Genomic DNA, 27,907 nt, shown 5'->3' with positions numbered 1-27,907 from the left:
GATTTATTTAAAATATATTTTAGTTAATCTATATTTGCCAAATGAAACTGCTCAACTCTGTTTTTTAACCAAAAATTTATTTACACTATGACCAATTATTAATCAGCCATATAAATAATCAGACTAAATAAATTACTTCTGAAGGGTTTCTTTTAATTAGATAATTCATCCTTTTGTATGCTGAATGAAATAGGCTAAGAGTTTCAGGAACATTATAGTTTATAAATAGATTTAAGCAATGTTTCATATTCAGTACTTCCACTATTTGTGTTTAGAGAAGCAAGTTAACTAGAACTAAGTTACATGTGATTCTGAGAGCTAAATAAACTGGTTCTTATTTGGCCCTTTAAGAAGAAAACTGTCTCATATTCAATAACCTTGCCAGAAATTATCATTATCTCTATTTTACAGATAAGAAAGCTGAGGATAGGTCATTTGCAAAAGGTCAAACAGGTAACAAGTGGCACAGAAGAAATTCAAGCTGAGATCTTCAAGGACTTTTCACAATAATCCAAACAAATTGTATTTCTCTTAATAACTTTGAATTAAATCAGTAATGATATCAGGATTAAAATATGCCTTTAAATCACAAGTCTAATGTCTTATGAGACAATTAGATGCAAAATTAGCATTTATTAATAAACATCTATTTTATGAAGATGCTATAAGTATTAAGAAATGTCTACATAATTTTTTAAAAATTAAATCTTGAAAAGTTAAAGTACTACTTTAAATTTCTCACCCTTGAAACTTTTCACTGAAACTCTTAGGTTTAAAAACTATTATGACATTCTACATTAATCCCTCTCATGGTATCCTTGAGAAATAGAAAATAATTTTATAATTTTAGAAAATTTGGCCTATCAGAGTATGAAATATTTACCATTATTTATAGATTTCAAGCTACTGATTATAAGCTGGTAGTTCTCAATTGGCACACTACTTTTTCTTACATATTTCAGAGCAACAGGCATTATCAACAAATCTGTTTATCACATCTAAGTTTATTTAAAAGATGCAATTTTTAAAGAAGTTTTTAAAATGCTAGTCAAGAAAGTTCCAGACTAAGCAAAGCTTTACAACAGAATAAGGTGTAAAGGAAACTGAATGGCCTGTCCAAGAGCACAGAGTTCGTTACCAACGAAGCCAGGTCCTGGGTCTTTTAACTCTAAGAAGAATGCTATTTGTACTACATAATTCTACCTCCAAAAAGACAAATATGCTGCCATTTCAATTATATAAAACACACTAAGACTCAGTAGATTTTGGTTTTTAAAGTGATGCTTTTTTTCCCAACCCTAAATTTTTGTTACTTTATTTTTAAATTTATTTTTATTTTATTTATTTATTTTGAAATAGGGTCTTGCTCTGTCACCCAGGCTGGACTGCAGCAGCATGATCATGGCTTACTGCAGACTAGACCTCCTGGGCTCAAGCAATCCTCCAGAGTACTGGGACTACAGGCATGTACCACCATGCCCAGCTAATTTTTAATTTTTTTTTTTTTTGTAGAGATGGGGTCTACGTTGTGCAGGCTGGTCTTGGACTCCTGGGCTCAAGCAATCCTCCCACCTCAGCCTCCCAAAGTGCTGGGATTACAAGCATCAGTCACCATGCCCAGGCATCATTTTATAGCACATAAATTATAATGCACTGATTAAAATATATCTAAGTCACTGGGTGAGGGTGGGAAAAAAGCAAATAAAATTTCATAGCTCCAAATCTTATTGCCTGCTTTTCTGTCTAATCATCTTAACTTGTTAAAACCTGAAATTCAATTTTATGTATTAAAGGGTGGGCATACCTCATTTTATTGCACTTATCAGATACTGCATTTTCTAAATAAATTGAAGGTTTGTGGCAACGCTGTGTTACACAAACCAGTGCCATTTTTCTAACAGCATGTGCTCACTTTATGTCTCTGTGTCACATTTTGGGAATCCTCACAGTATTCCAAACTTTTTCATTGTTTTATGTATTATGGTGATCCGTGATCTTTGATATTAATGCTGTCATTGTTTTGGGGTGCCCCAAGCCCCATAAATGTTGTATGTGTTCTGACTGCTCCCCTGACAAGCCATTCTCCAATTTCTCTCCCTCTCCTTGGACCTCTCTATTCCCTGAGACAAAACATATTGAAATTAGGCCAATTATTAATAATAACCCTACAATGGCCTCTAATTATTCAAGTGAAAGAAAGAGTCTCACATCTCTCACTTGAAATCAAAAGCTAGAAATAATCAAGCTTACTGAGGAAGGCATGTCGAAAGTCAAGACAGGCCAAAAGCTAGGCCTTTTGCACAAAATGGTTAGCTAGGTTGTGAATGCCAAGGAAAGGTTCTTAAAGGAAATTAAAAATGCTACTCCAGTGAACACATGAACGGTAAGAAAACAAACCCACCATATATGGAGAAAGTCTGAGTGGTCTGGACAGAAGATTAAACCAGCCACAACATTCCCTTCCTTAAGTTAAAACCTAATCCAGAGCAAGGTTCCAAATCTCTTCAGTTCTATGAAAGCTAAAAGAGGTGAGAAAGCTGGAGAAGAAAAGTTTGATGCTAGCAAAGGTTGGTTCATGAAATTTAAAGTAAGAAGTCATCTCCATAACAACAAAGTGCAGGGTGAAGCCGGAAGTACTGATGTAAAAGCTGCAGCAGCTTATCCAGAAGACCTAGCTACGATAACTGATGAAGGGTGGCTACGCTAAACAGCAGATTGTCAAGAGACAAAACAGACTTTTATTGGAAGAAGATGCCATCTTCTTCATAGCTAGACTTTCATAGCTAGAGAGGGGAAGTCCATGCCTGGCTTCAAAACTTCAAAGGACAGTCTCATTCTCTTGTTAAGGACTAATGGTGACTTTAAGCTGAAGCCAGTGCCTCATTTACTACTCTGAAAATCTTGGGAGGCATCCTGAAAATTCATAGAATTACGCTAAATCTTCTCTTCCTATGCTGTATAAATGCAATAACAAAGCCTGGATGAAAGCACATCTGTTTGTGGCATAGTTTACTGAATATTTTAAGCCTACTGTTCAGACCTACTGCTCAGAAAAAAAAAAATCCTTTCCAAATAATATTGCTCATTGACAATGCACCTGGTCACCCAAGAGCCCTCACGGAGATGAACAAATAGATCAATGTTGTTTCATTGTTATGAACACAACATTGATTCTGCAGCCTGTGGAATAAGGAGTCATTTCAACTTTCAAGTCTTATTATTTAAGAAATACATTTTGTAAGGCTATAGCAGCTATAGATAATGATTCCTTCAATGGATCTAGGTCAACTGAAAACCTCTGGAAAGCGTTAACCATTCCAGATGGCATTAAGAACGTTCATAATTAATGGTAGGAGGTCAAAATATCAAACATTAGCAATAATTTTGAAGAAGTGGATTCCAACCCTCATGGATGACTTTGAGAGGTTCAAGATTTCTGTGAAGGAAGTAACTACAGATGTGGTAGCAATAGCAAGAGAACTAGAATTAGAAGCGAAGCCTGAAGATATGCTTGAATTACTGCAATCTCGTGATCCAACTTAAACAGATGAGGAGTTACTTCCTATGGATGAGCAAAGGAAGTGGTTTCTTGAGAAGAAATCTACTCCTGGTGAAGATGCTGTGAACATTGTTGAAATGACAAGAAAGGACATAGAATGTTACATAAACTAGTTGATAAAGCAGCAGTAATGTTTGAGAGGATTGATTCCAATGTTGGAAGTAATTCTACTATGGGTGAAATGCTGTCAAACAGCAACACATGCTACAGAGAAATCTTTCCTGGAAGAAAGAGTCCATCGATGTAGCAAACTTCACTGTTAAGCTATTTTAACTAAGATATTGCTACAGCCATCTTAACCTTCAGCAACCACCACCTGATAAATCAGCAGCCATTACCATAGAGGCAAGACCCTCCACCATCAAAAAGACTACAACTCACTGAAGGCTGATGATCATTAGCAATAAGGTATTTTTAATTAAGGTATGTACATTGTTTTTTAAGACACAATGCTAGTGCACATTTAATAGACTACATACAGTATAGTATAAACATAACTTTTATATGCACTAGGAAAGCAAAAAAATCATGTAACTAGCTTTACTGCAGAATGCAGTGGACTGGAACAGAATCCGCAATATCTTAAGGTATTACTAGGTTTCCAACAATTAAATTTCAACACGTCTTGATAGAAAAATTACAATAGTCATATAATTCTTGTATTATGTAGCTAAAAAGCAATGGGCTATTTAAATATATAGAATACCCATCTCTTTATAGCTACACGAGTTAATAATACAAGTTAGTCAGAACTTGCAGCCACTGACAGAGCACTTAGCTGGTGCCAAGCACTATTCCAAGCACTTTACTGGTTCCCTAAAACCTTATAACGTACTGTATTGTTATTATCCCCATTTCACAGACAAGAAAACCACCTTCTAGGGTCACATGACCTGTACCCAAGCTGTCCAACCTCCTGCAAAAATTTCCTCTCAAAATTCTAAGCCTTCCTACCATGTTCCTTGAAACTCTTGTTGTATTACAAACATATTTCCATGCCTAACTTCTTTACAACAGAATGTCTCTCTAACTTTTCATTTAACAATGAAGACTAGCCTGAGCATTTCTACCTCTGCTACCTTCCTCTTAAGCAAAGTTCCTCTTTTCCCACGCCCACATATCAGACTGGAAATGCCCTGGGTCACAAGGTGCACCCACTCATTCAAAAGTCCCTTCTCCAGGCCGGGCGCGGTGGCTCACGCCTGTAATCCCAGCACTTTGGGAGGCTGAGGCTAATGGATCACCAGAGGTCAGAGGTTTGAAACCAGCCTGGCCAACGTGGTGAAACTCCATGTCTACTAAAAATACAAAAATTAGCTGGGCATGGTGGTGTGCACCTGTAATCCCAGCTACTCGGAAGACAGAAGAAATGCTTGAACCCAGTAAGCAGAGGTTGCAGTGAGCCGAGATCACGCCATTGCACTCCAACCTGGGCAACAACAGTGAAACTCTACCACAAAAAAAAAAAAAAAAAAAAAAAAAAAAAAAAAAAAAAACTCCCTTCTCTGACAAGAACTCCATTCTTTTTTTTTTTTTTTTGAGATGGAGTCTTGCTCTGTCGCCCTGGCTGGAGTGCAGTGATGCAATCGTGGCTCACTGCAAGCTCTGCCCACCGGGTTCACGCCATGCTCCTGCCTCAGCCTCCCGAGTAGCTGGGACTACAGGCGCCCGCCACCACATCCGGCTAATTTTTTGTAACTTCAGTAGAGACGGGATTTCACTGTGTCAGCCAGGATGGTCTTGATCTCCTGACCTCGTGATCCGTACGCCTCAGTCTCCCAAAGTGCTGGGGTTACAGGCGTGAGCCACTGCGCCTGGCCAACAACTCCATTGTTTATGCTGCCATATGCCCTCCTACAATCTTTGTGGGACAAATGAAATGTATAGAAAGCACCTCTGGAAAATTCACATACGTACAACCTTTTGCAAATAATCTGTTCCATGGCCTCCCTGGAACTCTTCTGAAGCTCTTACATTTACAGCCTCCACACAACCCATCTCCCATCTCTGCCCGGCAGTCTCTCAAAGTATGGTCCACAGGCCACCCATATCAGAACCACCTAGAAGGTGTGTTTAAAACCATTCTAAATTTAAACCATTCTAGAGGCTTATGGAATAAGGTGTCATTTCAACTTTCTCCACTGGAATTAACTTTAGAATGGACTCCCCAAGGACGGAGCCCAGGAAACTCCATTTTAAATACTCTCCCCAGGAGATTTTTATGGCTCATTAATATTTAGTGCCCATCTCTAAGTATATATGACCCTGATTGAGAACTTGTGTTCTAAAATACTCATTTCTATTCATTTCTGTCTCATCCCTTGGCCTCATTCTAGAAGACTTTAACATCAATACAGCAATCCACCTCACCTATGTATTAGCTTCCTTGGGGGTGGGGGGTATATTAGTGACCAGCTCCTCCTGTCCATGATAGCAACCCACTCCTGTTATTGTCACATTCTAGACCCAGAACAACCCCCTTATCAGCACTCCTAACACCAAGAGTGTACTCTGTCCAACCTATCCATCTCCCTCTCCCACCAAATCTGCTCTTGGGCCACAGCCAGACCCAATCCCATGACTTCTGCCTCCTCCCAACTAGCAAAGCCCACCTCCAGCTTCTGTTCTGGAGGTGCCCAGTACAGACAACAGTATGTCTCATGCCCTCTGAGATTGACTCCCCACAGACTTCAGAAATACCGACCCTGTACCTTCCATCTCTGAGATGCCACTGTAGGACTTGGGATGCCAGAGCTAGTCTAGCAGGTTATTACCCTTAGACTCCTTTTCCATCTCCAGTTCAGGTTGGCCTAGTGATAATAGCTATTATTATAACTAATATTTACAAAGCACTAACTGAATTAGGTAACAATTAATTCATTTAATCCTCATAACTCTATGATAGGGGTACATCATTATCCCCATCATAAACCAGTGACATTGAGGCTAAGAGAGATAACATAATTTGCCTAAGGTCCCACAAGTAGTGTGTGACTGAGCTGAGATTCGAAGCCCTCCAGCCCCTTTCCACAGCCTGAGCTCAGGTTCCTTCCCTTCTGCTCTAGTAATGGAGGAGAAGAGCAAGAAAAGAAAAGAGCAACCCAGTCATTTGCCACTTGGAGAAAACTAGCTCAGGGCTCCTATTTTTCTGGAAAACTTTGCCCTGTGCTCCACTCCTTCATCTTTATATTTGAGATTCATGTTTTACCCTCTCCTGAGCTTTTTATAACTCATCTCCAAAAGATGGCAACAGATAATGGTTTTTAAAAAAAGTTTTGGAAAGCTTATTTATCAGTTTTATGTTGAAACCTTTGTCTTTTATCTGCCGGGACTTCTAAAGAGTAGCATGTAAAGTAACATGGAAAACTTAGAGACTGAAAATGAATATGGTGGCAAAGTTTTCAAACTCACCTCTTATTTTTCTTGTAATTCTCCAGTTGCTGGGATTGCATATGTTTGCATCTTTCTAATTCACACTGCCCACATAAGTCTTCCAGATGCAGCAGGTTGTTCTCTACCTCCTCAAAACTCGCCTCTAAATGAGCTGAAAGTATATAAAAATAAACAAACTTCGAAAGTCAGAATCCTTGATCATGATGAATACAAAAAGTATCAAAAAGGTAAAAGTTTACATTGTTGAGATTGTTTTGCATTTTTAAGTACTTTTTATTAAACTTTCTTGACGCAAAAGAAAACATACTGGCCAACATTAAAACATAATTCAAATTATCTTTTTTGACATTTCAAGCATTATCAAGAAATAACTTTCCTAAATACTTATTAACCACGAAGACAAAGACATGGAGAAACATTATCTTGATTAATGTAATGCTCTATCCTAATGATCCCATATACCACATGTGAATAACCAATTTTCACATAATAAGAATATGACAAAATATAATTAACATATATTATACCTAACCTAACCTAATTATACCTATACTTAACTAACTTAATATCTGCGTTTCTAAATTACGTTAGCATTTGTTTTGCCTCCAGCACATCACATACACAAATCTTCAAGGCACAGTAGATATGCACAAATACCTGGTAAGCATGGGTTACCAGGCTACTCAGTGGTTGGGTGAGGAAGTGACTTCGCTCTGCCTGTCAGGTGACTAGTCTTTCACCACTCCACTCTGCTGCTAGGCCACAGAGCCTTGCAGCTTTATTGGAACATGAAGATCACCCACTCAAACCTTTCACTGAAAAGATTCAAGACTAAAGCTTAGAAAAACAAATACAGTGCCTTGCCCAAGCAAGCTAGTGAAGGGCCACACGGCCAGTGAAGGGCAGTCAGGAATCCAAACTGAATCCCTCTCATATTACACTGATTTCCAGTTGATAGGATGCTAAGTACACTGAGATTGTAGGGGCAAGGATTAGTTGTTTTCTCATATGAAAGAAAAGCTTTTGAGGTCAAACATTTGAGAACTCAGAGCCTCATAACTAGTTATCTATTATTCACTGATATATATATGGCAGCCACTGGGATACAAAGATGAAAAAGACAGTCCTGCAGCTCAAGGAGCTTACAGGAGAGGGGAGACATATTTCAATAGCAACAGAGCATGACAGAGTGAGGTGCCGTAGGAACTCAAAGGAGTGGCATCTAACACAGATGAGGGAAAGCTCAGCAAGAAACGATTCCCAAGCCAGGAAGTAACAGTGATCCAGCAGGGAAGGGAGGAACAAGTTGGCTCTGCGGCCTTCCAGTCTTGGGTTCATTTAAACGGCTACAATATAATTCCTTCATTTACGTACTAGCTTTTCATATGACTTTCTAAACCAGCTTTCATAGCATTTAGGTTTGAGACAAACTCCTCAAATTTCAACTGACACTTACAGGTTTACTGTGATGCAAATGTTTGCCTGTTTTTGGAAGTCCTAGAGAGAGCAATTAGGCACAAGAAAGAAATAAAGATATCCAAATAGGAAAGGAGGAAGTTGAAATGCCCGTTTGCAGATGACATGATCTTATGTAGAGAAAACTCTAAAAGTGCCAGCAAAAAAACTTTTAGAACTTGATAAATAAATTCAGTAAAGTTGCAGGATACAAAATCAACATACAAAAATCAGTAGCATTTCTATACACCAACGATGAAATTGCAGGGGGCAAGAAATCAAGAAAGCGGTCCCATTTACAATAGTTACAAAAAATTACAATACTTAAGAATAAATTTAACCAAGGGAAGGAAAGAGCCAGGTGCGGTGGCTCACACCTGTAATCTCAGCACTTTGGGAGGCTGAGGCAGGAGGATCCCTTGAGCCTAAGAGTTTGAGACCAAGGGGATGAAAGATCTCTACATGACAAACTATAAAACACTTATGAAAGAAGTCGAAGAAGACACAAAAATGAAAAGACATCCCCATGTTCAAGCATTAGAAGAATATTGTGAAAATGATCATACTGCCAAAAGTGATCTACAGATTAAATGCAATCCCTATCAAAACACCAATGACATTCCTCACAGAAATAGGAAAAAAAAAAAAATTCTAAAACTCATATGGAATCACACAAGACCCTGAATAGCCAGAGTAATCCTGAGCAAAAATAACAAAGCTGGAAGCATCAGATTGTCTGACTTCAAAATATACTACAAAAAGCTATAGTAACCAAAACAGCATGATGCTAGCATAAAAACAGACATGCTAGAACAGAACAGAGAACCCAGAAAACCCAAAAATAAATCCACATATTTATAGCCAATCAGTTTTTGACAAAGGCACAAAGAACATTCATTGGGAAATACATGGTCTCATCAATAAACGATGCTGGGTTAAGTGAATATCCATATGCAGAAGAATGAAACTAGACCCCTAACTTTCACCCTAGAAAAAAATCACCTCATAATGGATTAAAGACTTAAATGTAAGAGCTGAAACCATGAAACTACTAGAAGAAAACATACGGGAAACATTTCAGAACATTGGTTTGGATAAAGACTTTATGGAGAAGACTTCAAAGACACAAGTGACAAAAGCAAAAATAGACAAACTAGATTACATCAAACTAAAAAGCTTCTGCCTGGAAAAAAAAAAAAAATCAAGACTGAAAAGACAACCAGCAAAACGGGAGAAAATACCTGCAAACGACTCATCCCACAAGGGATTAATATCCTTTCCTTTGAATATATCCCTAGTATAGGACTGCTGGCCATATGGAGTTCTATTTTCCTTTTGTTTTGTTTCAGAGGAACCTCCATACTGTTTTTCATAAGGGCCCTACTAATTAAAATTCCCAAGAAATTCTTATACAAGGAACCCAAACAATTCAACAGCAAAAAATAAAAATTAAAAAAAAATCCTATTAAAAAACGGGCAAATGAACCGAATAGACATCTCTCAAAAGAAGGTACATGAATGGCCAACGGATATATGGAAAAATCTTCAACATCACTAATTATAAGGGAAATACAAATCAAAACCACAATGAGATAACATCTCACCCTAGTTAGAATAGCTATTGCCAGATGGAAATAACAGGCGCTAGGGACTCCAAAAAGGGGGAAGGGTGGGAAGGGACAAAGACTGAAAAACTACCTATTGGGTACGATGTTCACTATTTGGGTATTGGGTACATTACAAGCCCAATCTCTTCCAATATGCAATACAGCCAAACAACAAACAAGCACTTGTACCCCCTTACCCCCAAAAGTAATAATAAAAAAAATAGCTATTACCGAAAAGACCAAAAACAACAAATTCTGGCAAGGATGCAGAGAAAGGGGAGTTCTCATACGCTGTTGGTGGAAATTTAAATTAGTATAGCCATTATGGAAAACAGTATGGAAGTTCCTTAAAAAATCAAAAGTAGAACTACCATATGACCAGCAGTCCCACTACTATGGGGAATACAGCCCAGGGAAAGGAAATCAGTATCTGGAAGCGTTATCTGCACTCCCATGTTCATTGCAGCTCTATACACAATAGCCAAGACATGAATTCAACCTAAGCATCCATCAATAGATGAATGGATAAAGAAAATGTGTTACATATAAATGATGGAATACTATTCAGCTGTAAAAAAAGATTTAAGTACCATCATTTGCAGCAACACGGATGAGCCTCGAGGAAGGTATGTTAAGTGAAATAACCCAGGCACAGAAAGATAAATACTGTATGTTTTCACCCATATGTGGAAGCTAAACACATTGATCCCAGGGAAGTAGAGGGTAGAATAGTGCTTACTAGATGCTGCTGGGGAGATGGGCAGTAGCCAAAGTTAACAGATACAAAATTACAGCTAGATAGGAAGAATAAGTTCTAGTATTCTATAGCACTGTATGGACAGTATAACAATTTACTGTATATGTTCAAATAGCAAAAGTGGGGATTTTGAATGTCCCCAACACAAAAAAATGGTGTTTGAGATGGATGTGCTGATCACCTTGATTTATTACACACTGTGTACATGTATCAAAAAATCACACTGTGCCCTATAAATATACACAATTGTGTGTCAATTAAAAATAATAATAAAAGCAAAAAATACACAAAAACTTTAAAATTTTTAAAAGAAAAGACAAGGCAGAAACTGGGAGAAAATCTTTGTAGAACATACCTGATAAAGGACTGATATCCAAAATATTACAAAGTACTCAATTTGCAACTGAGGGACAGTCTACAAAATATCTGATCACCATGTCTCAAAAAATTGTCATGGTCATCAAAAACAAAAACGTTTGAGAAACTGTCAGAGCCAGAAGGAGCCTAAGAAGACAAGATGACTAAATTTAATGTGGTCTCCTGAATGGGATCTTGGAACTGAAAAGAATTATTAAGTTAAAAAAATTTTCTTAAAGTATGAATTTTTATTAATGAAGATTTTATTTTTAATCTTTGTTTGATCCAAACAGCTGTTAGATAATCCAGAAGTGTTGACATTTTGTCTTTTTATCCTCCTCTCAAGTATTTATCCTTTGAGTTACAAATAATCCAATTACATTTTTTATTTTAAAATATACAGTTAAGTTATTATTGGCAATAGTCACCCTACTGTGCTATCAAATAGTAGGTCTTATTCCTTCTTTTTTTTTTTTTTTTTTTGACACTTTCTAATATCCTGAATTTTAACTCTACGAAATATTTGTGCTTATAAAAACTCCCTCTCCCCTCTGCTAGGGTATAAGGCTTAAAAACATGAATATGGTGGGGGGGAATAAATTTTATTTAAAAGTGAAAATATGGTGACAAGCAGTTTAGCAGTTTTCTTCAGACATTTTAGGTACTGACTTTTATCATACTGATATATCACTGTAAACCACTGGTAAATCTGGAAACGGCTAATAATAATGTAGTTCAGGGTGGTTTTGAACCTAGCTTCAGGGACCACATCAAACAGCTACTATATGTGATTATGGAATGCTTAAATGAAACAATTTGTAAAATCTAAATTTTAGCCAATAACTATACTTAAGATTTTTAAGAATGTCACAAATGGTACATAAACAGTTTATATGGGGGAGTCAGGCAAAACGATGTACTGCCATTTACATATATATTTTTTTTTGTAGAGACGAGGCCTCGCTATGACCTGGCTGGTCTTGAACTCCTAGGCTTGAGTGATCTTCCTGCGCTGGCCTCCCAAAGTGCTGGAATTACGGGTGTGAGCCACCACACCCAGCCTACATTGTTTTTTGTTTTATTAAATGAAAAACTGACTAGGAGATTCAGCTTGGGAACTAGTACTCCCAGCACTAAAGAAGCAATACTCAGTTCATTCTATTATAACTAGTCTGACAGGGTCTTAAAATGTATAAAAGACTATCATAGCTAATAGGATTATGTAAAAGGTTGTTTCACTTTGATTAGTGATAAAAACTAGAATAGTTAAATTTAATATAGACTCCATTTAACTCTAAGCTACTTGGTGCATTCAGTATCATGCACGTATGCTTAGCATATGGGGGACTGGTTAAGAGCTAGGCTTTGAAGCACAAGCTTAAAAACCCAGCTCTGTTCCTGCCAGATGAGATGCAATGTGATATCCTCGTCTGTGAAGAGAGAGCTAACAACACATATCTTGCAAAGCTGTTAAAAGGATTAAATGAGCCAAAGTACCTAAACTTAATACTTGACAGTTAGTAAATAATTAATGTTTGAATATAAAAAAAATAGAGAAAATTTTTAGATTAGCTAAGTTTTATATTTAATAAAAGTCATTTAAAACTAATAATTTCATTGACCAGTAATGATTATGATGTAAACAAGATCTATGGATCTATTAGATCAAAATGTCAACAACATTTTCATTTTCACCTTACAAACTTACACACCTATAAGTTATTTCCCAGACTATATTCTTAGACTTAAGATCTACTGGTAAAAGGAATGAAATTTCAAATGATTTTTCTGAAAAGAAACTATGTAATGGAGCCAACAATTATTCTATGCTGGAAAATGTGTATGTTCTTTTTACCTTTTTAATCTTTATCTGGACAGATGGCAATTTCCATTTAGATTCTAGCTCTGTTGGTTGACTACAGAGCTAATGAGGCCAGGAACTTAAATGAGGTTGATCTCTAGGCAGGCCAATTAATTTCTCATGGACAGAAATTCTGTTCTAGGTACAAATTGTACTTGCTGCCCCAGTCACTCTTTTGTTAATAACGTGGGGACCAGATGAAAACATGTAAGTGGTTTATCAACCTGGAATTCCTAATGAGAAACACACTGTACATACTTCTGAATAGGACAGCATCATGCTCTTGTGCTGAATGACAAATTTAGACTAAAAATGCTTGAAATAGTCAGTGGTCATTTGACTGCTAACACCAAATTCATATTTATGTTCTTCCCTTTAAAAAGCTTCACAGGCTCCCAAACCCTTTCAAGTTAAACTCCTTATCATTCAGAGACCTACTGCTCTCTGGCCACAAACTGTGTTTACTTCACTTCTTTCCTTCACATATTCTACATTACAGCAAAACAAGATGAGTCCTGCACGTTGGTGCCTCCTCCTCCTTGCCTCTGCCTGTCCCTAACCCCGGCCTATCTTTTCAGGATTAGACCAGTGGCAGCCCGCCCTCCTCCCACAGGGCTCCCTTCCTCTTCTGTGCTTCCCCAGACCTTTCAGCCTCACACAGGACTCACATTCTGACTGGTATCATCCAACTAGTTGTGTCCTCTCATCTCTCTCAGGAATCAGTAAGGGCCTTAAAGGTGCAGACTGTATTTTTGCTTCTTTGCTATCCCCTAATAACTTGCCTGTTGAATTCAATAAAGAATAATTGCTGGTGATAGAACGATTCTATTACTCTAACATGTAAAATAACCAAGAAGGCAAATCTATTCCTGGTCATCTAGTTTAAATATTAAGAGATTATGCCAAATTTTGTAAAAGAATAAACATAAGCAAGGAACTTAGAAAACATTAAACAACATGATGATACCTTTTAGTATATTAAACCAGGTCACATTATCAGTGACTTAAAACAGAAGAAGTGATGAAAATTTTCCACTCTAACATTAGTAGACTTGAAATCAGTAATAAAATATAAAAGAATTGGTATTAAAAAAATTTTCATCCCTTCTTATATTAAAAACTTAAAAAAGCTCTTCATATAATAATGACAAGTACATACATAATGTGTATTCTGAATATTTTATGTTGAATTTAAGTCGGCAGAAATTTAATTTTCCTGTCACAGCCTGCTCATTTCCTGTTGCAAAACAAGTTGCATACATGAGTACATTTGGTAACCAACTTAGGATGCATATACATAAAATACTAGCAGGCCTCCACGGACACAAATATACCTTTACAACAAGCTCAAGTCTCACCATTTTGCTCACTATAACAACAGCATATGTCTCATTTAGTGATCAGTGGAAGAGATAGGTAGAATTTTATTGTGAAAAGCCATTTGGGAATGCCTGACAGCTGCGCAAAAAAGAGCTTCACAAATCTTTGTGAAAAGGCCGTCCCAGAGGAAAAACAATTCTGTTTGGAATTTTTCTTTGTGCCATTTGTTTCAAATACATATTATCTGTAGTGTAACCACTAATATATAAAGAATGAAGCAGCACAGTAAAATTATTTCCCACTTAATGAGTTCTTTTCTAACAAAATAATTAGCCTCATGGAACAAAGAAATCTCCTTTGGCTGCAAACCCACAGGTCACAGAGGCCAGGTACTGAAAGACCACAAGACTCTTCAAATGCTTACGTTACACTTTTATGTACTAAGGTAATAAGGTAACGATGGTATGAATAAGGAAACTTTAAGAGGTACATTAACTTGCAAAAGCCATTATGGAACAAATGAGATCTATGTAGTAGCCTAAAAGATGTCTAAGAGAATTAATGTGCCTCTCGAAGCGTCTAACCTCAGAAAGGAACCTGGACATACGATAATCTAGTTCATGAAAAACCAACAGAGCTATGATAATTTCTCTGTTAGATGCCCTTTAAAATTCTGTACAGAAGAAAGCAAAGTAATACTATATCAGGCTAGGTCAAATCAAAAGAAAAAGACAACTCAGTATATGGCTGCCATTCTCTTATATCTAAGAATTGTTATCTAAGAATTAACAGAATCTTCTGGCTGGGTACAGTGGTTCAATCCTGTAATGCCAGAGCTTTGGGAGGTTGAGGCAGGAAGATCACTTGAGTCCAGGAATAGTTTGAGGCTGCAGTGAGCTATGATCACACCACCGTGCTACAGCCTGGACAACAGAGTTAGACTCTGTCTCTAAAAAAAATTAAAATTTCAAAACAAAAACAAAACTCAGAATCTTCTGTTCTAGATGAAGGGAACAGTCTTTTTAAAATAGGTCATATAAAATAAACTAAGAAATAGAATTCAAAGACAAGGCTTTAACATTTTTGAATTTCAACAAAGGAATAGGATTATACTACCCTCTAGTGGAAGTTCAAGAGAATTCAGTATATACTTTTCAAACATATTTTTCCAGTTTTATGATTAAAAAGCACTGTGGTTTTTCACAGAATAAAAACATTCCATGTATGCTTACACACTTTCAATGTACAGAATACTAATATCACCACATTGAATGTTGTGGTTTTGCATTCTAAACTGTTTTGCAGCACAAGCTAAATTGCATAACTTCCATCCAAACCCTCCTGTCACAGAATAACGGTTTTGTAAATTCACAAAGGCTAGAGAGGTCCCCATTAGAATGTTGACATCTTGATGGCAGATACCCACCCTTGTTCACTGCTGTGTGTCCAGAGTCTGTACACAGTGTGTAGTGCGTGGCAGATGCCCAGCATGTACCAGGCACTGTGCTAAGTGGTTACGTTTATCATCTCATTTAATCCTCCAAATACCTACGAGACAGGTATGCTCATCATCATTTTGCAGACAAGCAGACTAAAGCCTGGAGTCGTTGAGAAATCTGCACAGTTCTTAAAGTGAGGAAGTTGTAGGACTGGAAGCCAAACTCAGATCTGTAAGTTCATAGCCCTTGTTTTCCAGTTCCCAGCATACCTTTATTACTTATTTTTAAAATGACATACCTTATCAGTAAGTATCAATTAAATAGGCTTCTGCAAGCTGGACTGAAACCAATATGAATGAATCATCTGCTGTAACTTAACAATTCCCAAGGGGCTAGGTACCAGGAGTCATACTAATGAAGCCATGGGATAACACAGCTAAAAGCATCATCGAAAGTCCAAATTGCTCACATAAGATACAACCTGTACCCTTCAATAAAAGCAGACCCTCTAGAGAACAAAGTAAAATCAAAAGAGTGAAACAGCCTGGAAAATGAGGGACTGACAGGATATGGTGTTACATCTGACAGTGAAAGGGCAACAAGTTCAAAGAAGTTAGGGGAACCATGTGACCAAATAAAATCGCTGTTTTCTTCTAAGTGTGTTTTTATTTTTTATTATTGCTTAACTATTTAAGCCTTGTAATATTATGTCAAGGTATTTGGGTGATAATAGGAGAGATTTTGAGGCTCAAAAAAAAAAAAAAAAACCCAGTAAATGAGTGAGCATTTAAAACACTAAATGTTTCCAAAATCTAAGAATGATACATATATACATCAAAATGAATTCACAAAGTACATTAATGGTGCAGATATATGTTTACACAACTTCATCAAATTTGGCTTCAAAGTGTTTATTTTCCTACTGTAAAGAATATCATCGCAGGCCACAGTGGCTCATGCCTGTAATCCCAGAACTTTGGGAGGCGAAGGCGGGAAGATCACGAGGTCAGGAGATCGAGACCATCCTGGCTAACATGGTGAAACCCCATCTCTACTAAAAAAAAAAATACAAAAAATTAGCCGGGCGTGGTGGCAGGTGCCTGTAGTCCCAGCTACTTGGGAGGCTGAGGCAGAAGAAGGGCGTGAACCTGGGAGGCGGAGCTTGCAGTGAGCGGAGATTGTGCCACTGCACTCCAGCCTGGGCAACAGAGAGACTCCATCTCAAAAAAAAAAAAAAAAAATATCATCAGCACTGATTCTATAAAGCTTAAATTGCTTAGCTAAAAGCCTCATGATTTTAAGACATCTCTCTCTGGGCTTATTCTAGGCCAACAAATACTAACTAGGTCTCTAAAATTCCAAGTTTTGATATACTATCTTCCACAGTCATTCATTACTAATTATAAATACCAGGCAAATAACAGCAATAGATTAAAACCCAAAGGAAGTATGCATTCCAAAGGCTAACAGATAATTCAGATTGGCAACATATGAAAAATCACCATCCAGACACACCTTCTAAAAAAATCTGAACTACCTCTCTAAAAAGAGCTCAATATCGGTTAGACACAGACGAGAGGGAAAAAAATGATTCAAATTAATTTAGAAGTTACTAACTAGAACAGTTATCAGATAATCTTTTAGCTTTCACTTGTGTTTAGTGTTAGATGTTCTCAGATTACTAAAAAAGAAAGGATTCAAGTGAACATCTAGAAGGCCTATCTCATCCATTTAAGAAGCCAAAATGCAGTTTCTGAAGAATAAGGTCATGTATCACTAAACATCAAACCTTTTTCAGGATATCAGAATCCTAATTGGGAATGAACATACACTATATTCTATGAAAGATTTATAGAGCCTGCATTTCCTAAACAGAATTGACTATGAAAATAATTAGAATTGTGGCAGATGCATTTAATCAGTAGAGTGGTATTAAGCAAACAACAACCATCTGTAAACAGATTTACTCTCAGCTGGGGAAATAAAAGAGGTTATCATAAGAGAACATGTCTGCAAAGAAGCATACAACCAATGAAAAGCAAGTGACTCAAAGAGATACAGAAAGATGAGCTGAAAGAAAGTGGCTACGAAGAATGTTCCAAACATCTTAAAGGCTATGTCCAAGGCTTGGGAAGGACCATTACTATACCGGTAAGAGGAAACCAATGCAGAGGGCAACGACAGCCATTTCACATTTCTCTAAGACCCAGAATCTCCTTTCCATGCCCTGCCTTCAGAAATAACAAAACACTGACCCTGAAAGGCGTGGCAACAGCCAGGGGACTTGAAGAATACAGTTCATCGAGACCTACTGAGAGCCCCCATCCTGCTGCCTCATCACCTCATCCTACTGCCTCATACTGATATGGAGGATATTATCAATGTGGTTGGGATCCTAGATGCATTTATAAATTTTATGATCCTGAGCAAGTTGAAACCTCTCCAAGCCTTAGTTTATCTGTAAATCGGGAATAATAAAAGCTACTTTTGTGGGGTTCTTGTGAGAATTACAGATAGTATCGTAAAGCATCTCATAATCTCTGACATAGAGTAGGTGCTATAAACAAACGATAGCTACTGCTATCAGCAACAGCACTCCAAATACTATGTATCTATTTTGTTCACATACAACAAACTGTTTTATGACTTGCAAATTACTTGCCTTGTATATCGTTGTGTTTTGCTTTGAATAAGGCAATATTAAAAACAGGAGGAGATAATAGAATATCTTCAGCTTCCCACCTAAAAGACTAAAACAGGTTATTAGCTCATACAGACAGCTCCTACCTCCTACTTTACTAAGATCTTAAGCTTGATTAGGAAACAGTAAGCTACAGTATTATCCTTAGATGTGGCATCATCAAACATAAAAGACAATTTTCTGAATATAAACCCAAGAAAAAAAGAATACCAATATAATCCATCCAAATGAACAATGCCAAAAAAATAAATTTCCAGAGTATAAATTTAGCCAAACTGGTACCCTGATTTACACTGTTGTTGTTGTTGTTGTTGTTGTTGCTGTTGTTTGAGACAAGGTCGCACTATGCTGCCCAGGCTGGATTCAAACTTCTGGGCTCAAGCAATTCTCCTGCCTCAGTCTCCAGAATAGCTGCAACTGCAGGCACACACCACCACACCCAGCACAAGTACCCTCATTTAACCAGGTTTGTTTGATCTCTAATCCGTTTGAAGAGGAAAAAAACCACTACAAGACATGAAGTTCTAGCAGATCTAAATTTTAAAAGCAACAATTTCTGGAATACATTCTACAGTCAGGACAAAGTCACCTAATCCATTTTCTACATGTATGCTTTCAAACAGAGACCAAATGTCAACAAAGACAAACCGAGTCACTTTAAGATCAACATAATTATAATTATGTGTCCTGAGCTGACCTGAGGCAGAAACAGTTAGAACTAATTTCTACGCTTTACATCATTTTCTGTCAAATGCTCAACTAATCAAAATATGAAATTAAGTAGAAATCATGATTTTCCAAAAAATCCTGTTAACCCAGAATTTCATGTGTTCCTAAAAAGCTTTGCAATTACACCAAACCCTGCCCAAGTTGTTTTCATTCCTAAGAGTAATGAATGAAAACACCGGACTTACTCAGATTTGCTGTCATGGATTCTAAGTCTGCGATTAAAGCTGGGAGCTGCTGGAGCTGCTCCTGTAGCTCCACGAGGCTTGTCCTTTTCTTCTCCCAGTGCGCAGAAAGCATGACCACTTCACTATCCACCAGCTGCAGCACACAAGAAGGGGGGCAAAGTGAAACCGGCTTTTAGGCACAAAGAAAGTACAGTTAACGTAATGAGATTTAATGTTACCTTTAACAACCCCTCTACTCAGTAGAGATTACGGTACATTCTAAAAGAGACTGAAGCTGTTTTCATTTTTAGAAAAGAACCAACTTAATATTCAGCGCAGGAAACCTCAAATTACTGCTTGTATCACTGCATCTTAACCCAGAGAAGAGAAAGTTTAAAAATGACTTTAGAAGTCACTTCTAAGTATACCCTGCTTTAAGCAGACCATATATTTGAAAATCCAAATCTAAAAAAAATTAAAACAAAAAACTACCACTAACAACCAAAAAGAAAACAAACATAAAACATAATTAACAGGTAATTACTGGCTTTACAAAAGGAAGTCCTCAAACAAAAGTTCCCTAATACATTTAGAATATATCGTGATTCAATTTACATTTAAACAGGAATACTTATTGAATAAAGTATACAAAGGAATTTTGAGGAAATCGGCCAATTCCAAAATTCCAGAAAAAGAGGAAATGATTTAAGTTAACAAGGAATTCAGCAGATGTAAAGGGTTCCTAATAGCAAGGTTGTGAAATTCCAGAGTAGCCTAAGATAATTCTAACTTCTTTTGCTAAAGACTATAAAGAAAATGATAAACATTAGTTTCTCCCAGACAATTTTGTTTTGGTCTTAACACAGTGGGAGGGACAAGGGTTTAGAAGGAGCCAGAAGATTTAGAAGGAGCAAGAAGAGGTAATCTTTTGAAAATATCAACATGAATAAGCAAGAACTGTGGAAAAAACTCCATAATCAGTACAATAAAAAATAAAGGTGACAAAACCCATTATATGACAGAAGAAAATGAATTTGAATATTCACAACAGACAATTTGTACATCTCAAGATTAAGGTTCTCTTTTTTTTTTTGAGACGAAGTTTCGCTCTTGTTGCCCAGGCTGCAGTGAAGTGGTGATATCGGCTCACCGCAACCTCCGCCTCCCAGGTTCATGTGATTCTCCTGCCTCAGACCCCCCAGTAGCTGGGACTACAGGCGCCTGCCACCACACCCGGCTAATTTTTTGTATTTTTAGTAGAGATAGAGTTTCACCAAGTTGGCCAGGCTGGTTTTGAACTCCTGGCCTCAAGCAATCCATTCACCTTGGCCTCCCAAAGTGTTAGGATTATAGGCATGAGCCACTGTGCCCAGCCAGGATTAAGGCTCTTTAAGAGTTAGAATCTGAATACAACTGATTCTTACCAAGTTCCACTTAAATATTAAGAAAGAACTTTGGAAGAATGATTATATCAAAGATACAAAATTATTTGTATGTGGTACTAGATTGTTTTTGTTTGTACATTTCACTATAGTAGGAATTCTCATTTGAAATAAGGAACTAAGCTATGATACATCTCCTTGTGGTTTCTCAGCCCACGCTGGAGGGATAAGCACATCATCTCTTCATTCAAGCCTCAACTGAGCTTGGAGGCCACACCAAGTTTCACACAAACTGCATTTCTCATTATTTTTGTGTACTTAAAAATGTCTGTTGCCAACTGGTCTTTAAAAAGATCTTTAAAAGTAGCTTAAAACACACTGAAAAAACAGCTACAATGCAATAAGGAAACCAAAGCCTGAAATAAGGATCTATGCTCACAAAATTCATTTATAATATTCCACAAACTTCCACTGACCACCCACTATTTGCTAAGCCCTATTTTGGGTACTGAAGATGTAATGACAAACAAATCAGAAAAGAAATTCCTGCCCTCTTATTGTTTATATTTTAGTGGCAGGCCTCATAAATTTTCTTAACTTCAGATTTTAAACTCTAAACAAAAAAATTCCTATATTATGATGCTATTTTGGTTAATAATTTGAAAACTCTAGAATAAATAATTCTTAGATATTAACCATTTCTTACCGAAAATTAAAGCGCAATATTTAAACATTAAAATTTATCTACAGTTTAGTTCATGCCTGCAATAAAACTGAAAACTAAATTCTGAATATAGAATATAAACATATGTAGAAAAACTGTATCAGAAAACACGAAATTATCACTTAAGTTTAAAAGAATGGAAGGGTAAACACATTCTCAGAAATTATCAATACTAAATCAGTACTAAAACATTTTGAACATTTCTAAGTACCAGACCCTGTGCTAAGCAATTTACATATGTTATCTCATTTAAACCACACAGCAACCCTATACACTAAGCAATATTATAATCTCCATTTTACAGATTTTTTAAATTGAGGTGTAATGGAAGTTAAGTTACTTCCTCAAGGGCCACAGTGGACTTAGATTCCATCCCAGGGAATTTGACAGTAAGCCTATGTTCTTAATTAACACACTAGGGATTCTGCTATAGGGGTATATAAAGGAAAGAAAAGTAAAAATCTAGCAAAAGAAAGGGTTCTGAAAAACTGTACTGTTACCTATTCATTTTATCATTGTAATTTCTTAATGATAAAAAAAGTTATCTCCAGAAGTTCCATTTTTCCACCTCAAAGTAACTCGCAATAAACCCAAATTCACCACCAGGAAATCAAGTTTAAGGAGTAAGACAAACCCATAGTGCTTTATTCCAAAATTCTTTCTGGCTGTTATTGAGGTTAGGAGAAGGAAGAAAAAGCACACCAATCATGAAAAGGTACACCAATGATGTAGAATAGGATCTTAGTATAAAACTCAGTAGTTCAGAGTTTTAAGGAAGACATCATTTTATTTGATTTCCACACAAGTTTGACAAGCAGAATAAGTAGTGTTAAGCCATGTTATAGATGAGAAAACTAAGAGAGGACATGTTATCTGCCCAAGGTCAACAGGTATTCGTGCAGCAAGGCGCAGAAACCAGGATTTCCATCACTAAATTCAGTTCACTTTCTGCCACAGGCAGAGGAAATCCACCCTGAACGCAGAGAGTGAAGCAGTCAAATTCAACTGGCTTAATGTCAAACTGTTAAGCAAAACCATGAATCTTGAAAGTTCAATTTGAAGGCAAGCTAATATTTCACAGTAACAGGAGAGGCAAAACACTGAAAGTCTGACTTTAGAAAACAGCCCTCAGAGTCTAAGCCTTAAGTAAGTATTAACTATTTATGGTATTTTTTTTTTTATACATTGCTAAAGGAGAAAAAAAAAATCAAAACCCTTGTTTAGAAAAAGCCTAGACAGGCTGGGAGCGGTAGCTCACGCCTATAATCCCAGCACTTTTGGAGGCTGAGGCTGGCAGATTATGAGGTCAAGAGATCGAGACCATCCTGGCCAACATGGTGAAACCCTGTCTCTACTAAAAAATACAAAAATTAGCTGGGCATGGTGGCACACACTTGTAGTCCCAGCTACTCGGGAGGCTGAGGCAGGAGAATCGCCTGAATCTGGGAGACAGAGGTTGCAGTCAGCCGAGATCGCACCACTGCACTCCAGCCTGGAGACAGAACGAGACTCTGTCTCAAAAAAAAAAAAAAAAGAAAGAAAAAAAGAACAAGCCTAGACAACCAAGTTACCTTTGATCACAGCTGCTTGTTTTATAAACTATCGTTCTGAATTCCAAGACTATATAGTTACAATAATTAGCTTAAAAGTAGATGAGTATAAAATAATTGGTTAAAAAGATAGAATTGTCCAAAAGTATATTTGCCCCAGGAGGTTATGCTGTTTAGGTAAAGCCCACCAAAGACACACGAGCAGGTCTGACAAAATAAATGTACAAAGTGACAAGTTTAATACCATGCATATTAAAGATATACATTTAAATATTTACATAGATCTCAATAACATCACAGAAGGCTTTAAAATAAACTTTCATTTTTAAGGTTGGGTACTGTTTCTGGAAAGCAATAGAAGTACTTTGGATGAGCTGTGGGTTTTAAAACAACCAATTATACAAAAATTTAAGATCCTAAGGTAGCATAAATTCAATAACAGATCTTACAGGAAATTCTTTCTCCTGTATATATTGTTAATGCTTCTTATAATCAAAAGAATGATTTTTGTTAAAGCTCCTCTACAGGACACAGTCTTCATTTAACATGGGATTCATTCATGTTGATATGCATAGGTGTAGTAGTTCACTAATTTTCACTGCTGTATATATTTGTTTTATGAATAATATCATACTTTTTCCTGCAGATGGACTTTGGAACTGTCCAAAGATTAAACAAAGCTTGCTACAAACATTCTGTTACAAATCTCAAGATGCATATGTGCAAGGGTTTCACAAATGAATTGCAGATGTGTCCAAGATATCTATCTCCTCATCTCTCAGGGCCTAGGGTAATGAGATACCCCTCCCCAGTCCCTGCAGGTTGGATGAATGCTCTGGAAAAATTCCTAGAAGCAGAATTGTTGCCTGAAAGGCATGTGCAACTTTAACTTCTACTTAATGCCAACTCATTTTTTCTAATGTGATTGTTCCAATTTATACTCCCAAGTTCTAGTTGTTTATCATCACGTTTCTTCTGAGGAAAGAAACAAAACTGTCATCTGCAAATAATGACCATCTGCACAGAAAGCTCAAAGCCTCTTAAATTTTCGGTAATCTAATGATTACCGAATCTAATTTGGGGTTTCAATTTGCATTTCCTTGACACCAAGCAAGGTTGAACACATTTTACTGTGTATTGGCCATTCATGTTTTCTCTTCTGCAATATGCCTGCTGATATATTTTACTCACTTTTCTCCTGGGTTATTTTAGTCTTCTTTTTATTGATTCATAGGGGTTACTCATATTTTCTGAACACTTACCCTCTGTCTTGTAAATGGTGGTGTTTGATAAAAAACTTTTGACAAAAATTATCAATATACTTATTTATGGCTGGTGCTTTTTATATCTTACTTAAGAAATCTTTCCCACTCTAAGGTCTTAAACATACTTTCTTCTACTATTTTCTAAAAAATGTACAGTTTTCCTTTTCACATTTAAGTCTAATGAAGTCAAAATGTGAACGAGGTCTTCATCTACTTTTATTTTTATTTCTATAACTAGTAGAAACTAGAGTTTCTACCCAGTATAAGAAACAGGAAAAATTAAAAGTTGTATGGCTTAGAAGGAAAGAAACAAACCTACCATCTACCCAAAACAACTCGCACCCCCAAATACAAGGTATTAGAATAAGAGAATTTAGCAAGATGGCCGAATATGGGATTAAAATACTACAAGTCAAATACTGCAGGTTTTTGGTAGATGTCAGGACAAAGAAGCTGTCTTCCATTAAAAATTTGCTAAAACTTTTTACCCTGAATAGGTATTTAATTTTATGAAATGTATTTTCTGCATCTGATGATCATTTTCGCTTTTAATATTTAACAAAGTCAATTGCATGTAAAAGATTTTCTAATGTCAAATTAACCTTTTAATCCTGGAATAAACTTGTATATTTTGCTTTTTATACATTGCTGGATCTGGTTTGCCACTATAGGCATACAATGAAGAATGTCTCCCAGGTAGAATTCCTTTTATTATCCAGTATTCATAAGACATGCAAATATCAATAGCAAGTTTTGGCTAATATTTTAAAGCTTTATATTTAAGCTTGATACACATTTTAAAACAACATGTGAGTAGATTCTCAAATTGCATTTCAAATACAATTGTTAGAACATCAGAATTGTTAGAAATTCAAATTGTCTACACACTGAAGCAGTATGAATAGTGTGTCAACAGCGAATATGCATGGCTTGTATGTGTCCAGCATGGAGACGCCAAGTTACTGCACACAAGCAACTGTTAATTAACAATTACATCTAAAATTTGATAATCAGAAAATGATGTTTTAAGCATTTTATATCCTAAAGTTTCCTACCTATGTATAGGAATTTTGCTGGTTTTTAGTACATTTAAGGAACCTGGTTGAGTGTTTGGGGTTGATATGTAATACACTGTAACTTTTCCAATTTAAAATACGGGAAATAGGTTTCTGCCTAGCATGTTTACACGGAACATATCAGTTTCAGAAACAGATCATGGAAGTTAGGCAAGAGATGATGCCTTTAATGTGTTTATAATTTTTATATATATATTCATGGACTCCAGGTTCACTTTTTCATACTTCCTTGTTGGGTTTCAGTACCAAAGTTATCCCAGCCTCATAAAATATGCTGGGCAGTTTCCTCTTTTTTCATTCACTACAAGAACTTGTAAAACGTTGAAATCATTACCACAGGTGCAGCGGCTCACACCTGTAATTCTAGCACTTTGGAAGGCTGAGGTGGGAGGATCACTTGAGCTCAGGAGTTCAAGATCAGCCTGGGCAACATAGTGAGACCGCCATCGCTAAAAAAAAAAAATTCATTTTTGCAAGGCGTGGCGGCTCACACCTGTAATCTCAGCACTTGGGAGGCCGAGGCGGGTGAATCACCTGAAGTCAGGAGTTTAAGACCAGCCTGGCCAACATGGTGAAACTCCATCTCTACTAAAAATACAAAAATTAGCCAGGCATGGTGACATGCGCCTATAGTCCCAGCTACTCAGGAGACAGAAGTAGGAGAATCACTTGAACCCGGGAGGCAGAGGTTGCAGTGAGCCAAGATTGTGCCATTGGACTCCAGCTTGGGCAATAAGAGTGAAACTCCATCTCAAAAATAAAATTTTTGTAAAAAAACATTAGATGGGCATGGTGGCACACCTGTAGTCCCAGCTACTTGGGAGGCTGAGGTGGGAGGAACACTTAAACCCAGCAGGTTGAGGCCACATTGAGCCATGATCATGCCATAGCATTCCAGCCTGGGCAATAGAACGAGACCCTGTCCCCCAAAAACAAAACAAGAAATGATAGATTTCCAGAAAGAGAGAGAGAAAAAAAAGAAAAGGATCTCCTGAAAGTTCTGAACAAGAAATGACAGACAGAAAGAAAGAAAGAAAGAAAGAAAGAAAGAAAGAAAGAAAGAAAGAAAGAAAGAAAGAAAGAAAGGAAAGAAAGGAAAGAAAGGAAAGAAAGGAAAGAAAGGAAAGAAAGGAAAGAAAGGAAAAGAAAGAAAGAAAGAAAGAAAGAAAGAAAGAAAGAAAGAAAGAAAGAAAGAAAGAAAGAAAGAAAGAAAGAAAGAAAGAAAGAGAAAGAAAGAAAGAAAGAAGCAAGAAGGAGGAATCAGGGGAAGGGGAAGAAAAGAAAAGAAAAAAGAGGGGAGGGGAGGGGAGCAGAACAGAGCGGAGCAGAGAGGAAAGAGAAAGAAGAAAAAGATTTCCTGAAAGTTCTCCTGTAAAATTCTATGGATCTGGTCCTTTCTTAGCAGAAATATTTTTAACCAGCAATACAATTTCTTTAGTGGCTATAAGACTACATGAGATTTGTATTGCTTCTAGTATTGGCATTGATAAAAAAAAAATTCTAAGATTTTGCCATTTCATCTAAGTTTTCAATTTTTTCTCTTTTTTTTTTTCTTTTTAAGAAACAGGGTCTCACACTATGTTGTCCAGGCTGGAGTACAGTGGCTATTCATAGGCACAGTCCCACTACTGATTAGCATAGGAGTTTTGACCTACTTCATTTCTGACCTGGGCCAGTTCACCCCTCCTTAGACAACCTGGTGTTCTCTTGCTCCTCAACATCACCATGTTGATGCTAAACTTAGTGTATGCACCCAATTGGCATAGCACACTACAGCTCAGAGCTTCTGGGCTCAAGAGATCCTCCTGCCTCAGCATCCCAAGTAGCTGGGACTATAGGTGTGTGACCAGATAAGTTTTCACATTTGTCATAGAGTTCATTAACTTTTATCTTTTTACTCTCTGCTACAACTATAGCTATTAATATAGTCCCTTTAATTCTTAAAAGTATATATGTTTTTTTCTTGATCAGTGTCACTAGCAACTTATTAACTAATGATTTAATTGTTAACTAAATTATTTTATTAGTCATTTATAAGAACTTTTGGCTGTATGTAGTTTCTATTACATTTTTTGTATTCTATTTCATTTACTTCTCTTACCTTTATTACTGCTTTCATTTTTTCTTCCAGATGTATTCCATTCTCTTCCCTAATTCTTAAGTTAGGTTAACTCACTGATTTTCAGTCTTTTTTTGGTTTATACAGTTTCCCTGTAGATAGATTTTAGCAAATTCTACAAGTTTATACATAGTAATTATCATTCATTTCTATTTTTAAATTTGTATTTTTTACTTCAAACCATAAAGTATTCATAACATGTATTTTAAAATTTCAAATATAGTTTTCAAAATTGGTTTCTTATATTAACTTTCAGCTTTACTTGCACTGGAATCAGAGAATATATTCTACATGACTTCATTTATATGAAACTTGCTGAGATTTGTGCTGTGGCCCTGTATGTAGTCAATTTTTATGAGTGTTCCAGATATGCTTTAAAAAAATTTATATTCTCTATGTGCTGGAGTAGCATTCTACATTTGTCCATGAGGCCAAATTTGTTAATCACA

At 36.6% G+C, this 27,907-nt stretch overlaps 1 protein-coding gene across 5 annotated transcripts in view; it reads right to left on the bottom strand.

Moving 5' to 3' along the window:
• The window catches only part of DTNBP1 (dystrobrevin binding protein 1), a 150,457-nt gene that overhangs the window by 90,638 nt on the left and 31,912 nt on the right, over positions 1 to 27,907 (bottom strand). For all 5 annotated transcript variants that reach the window (XM_045389959.3, XM_005553983.5, XM_045389960.3 and 2 more), the window contains 2 exons: positions 19,364 to 19,496; positions 6,971 to 7,103 (listed from right to left, as the gene is read on the bottom strand). In XM_045389959.3, the coding sequence (XP_045245894.2) occupies positions 6,971 to 7,103; positions 19,364 to 19,496 (266 nt within the window). The remainder of the gene's footprint in view (positions 1 to 6,970; positions 7,104 to 19,363; positions 19,497 to 27,907) is intronic.

This window comes from Macaca fascicularis, chromosome 4, assembly GCF_037993035.2.
Source record: "Macaca fascicularis isolate 582-1 chromosome 4, T2T-MFA8v1.1".
NCBI lineage: Eukaryota > Metazoa > Chordata > Mammalia > Primates > Cercopithecidae > Macaca > Macaca fascicularis.
This window is presented reverse-complemented; position numbering and strand designations above follow the sequence as displayed.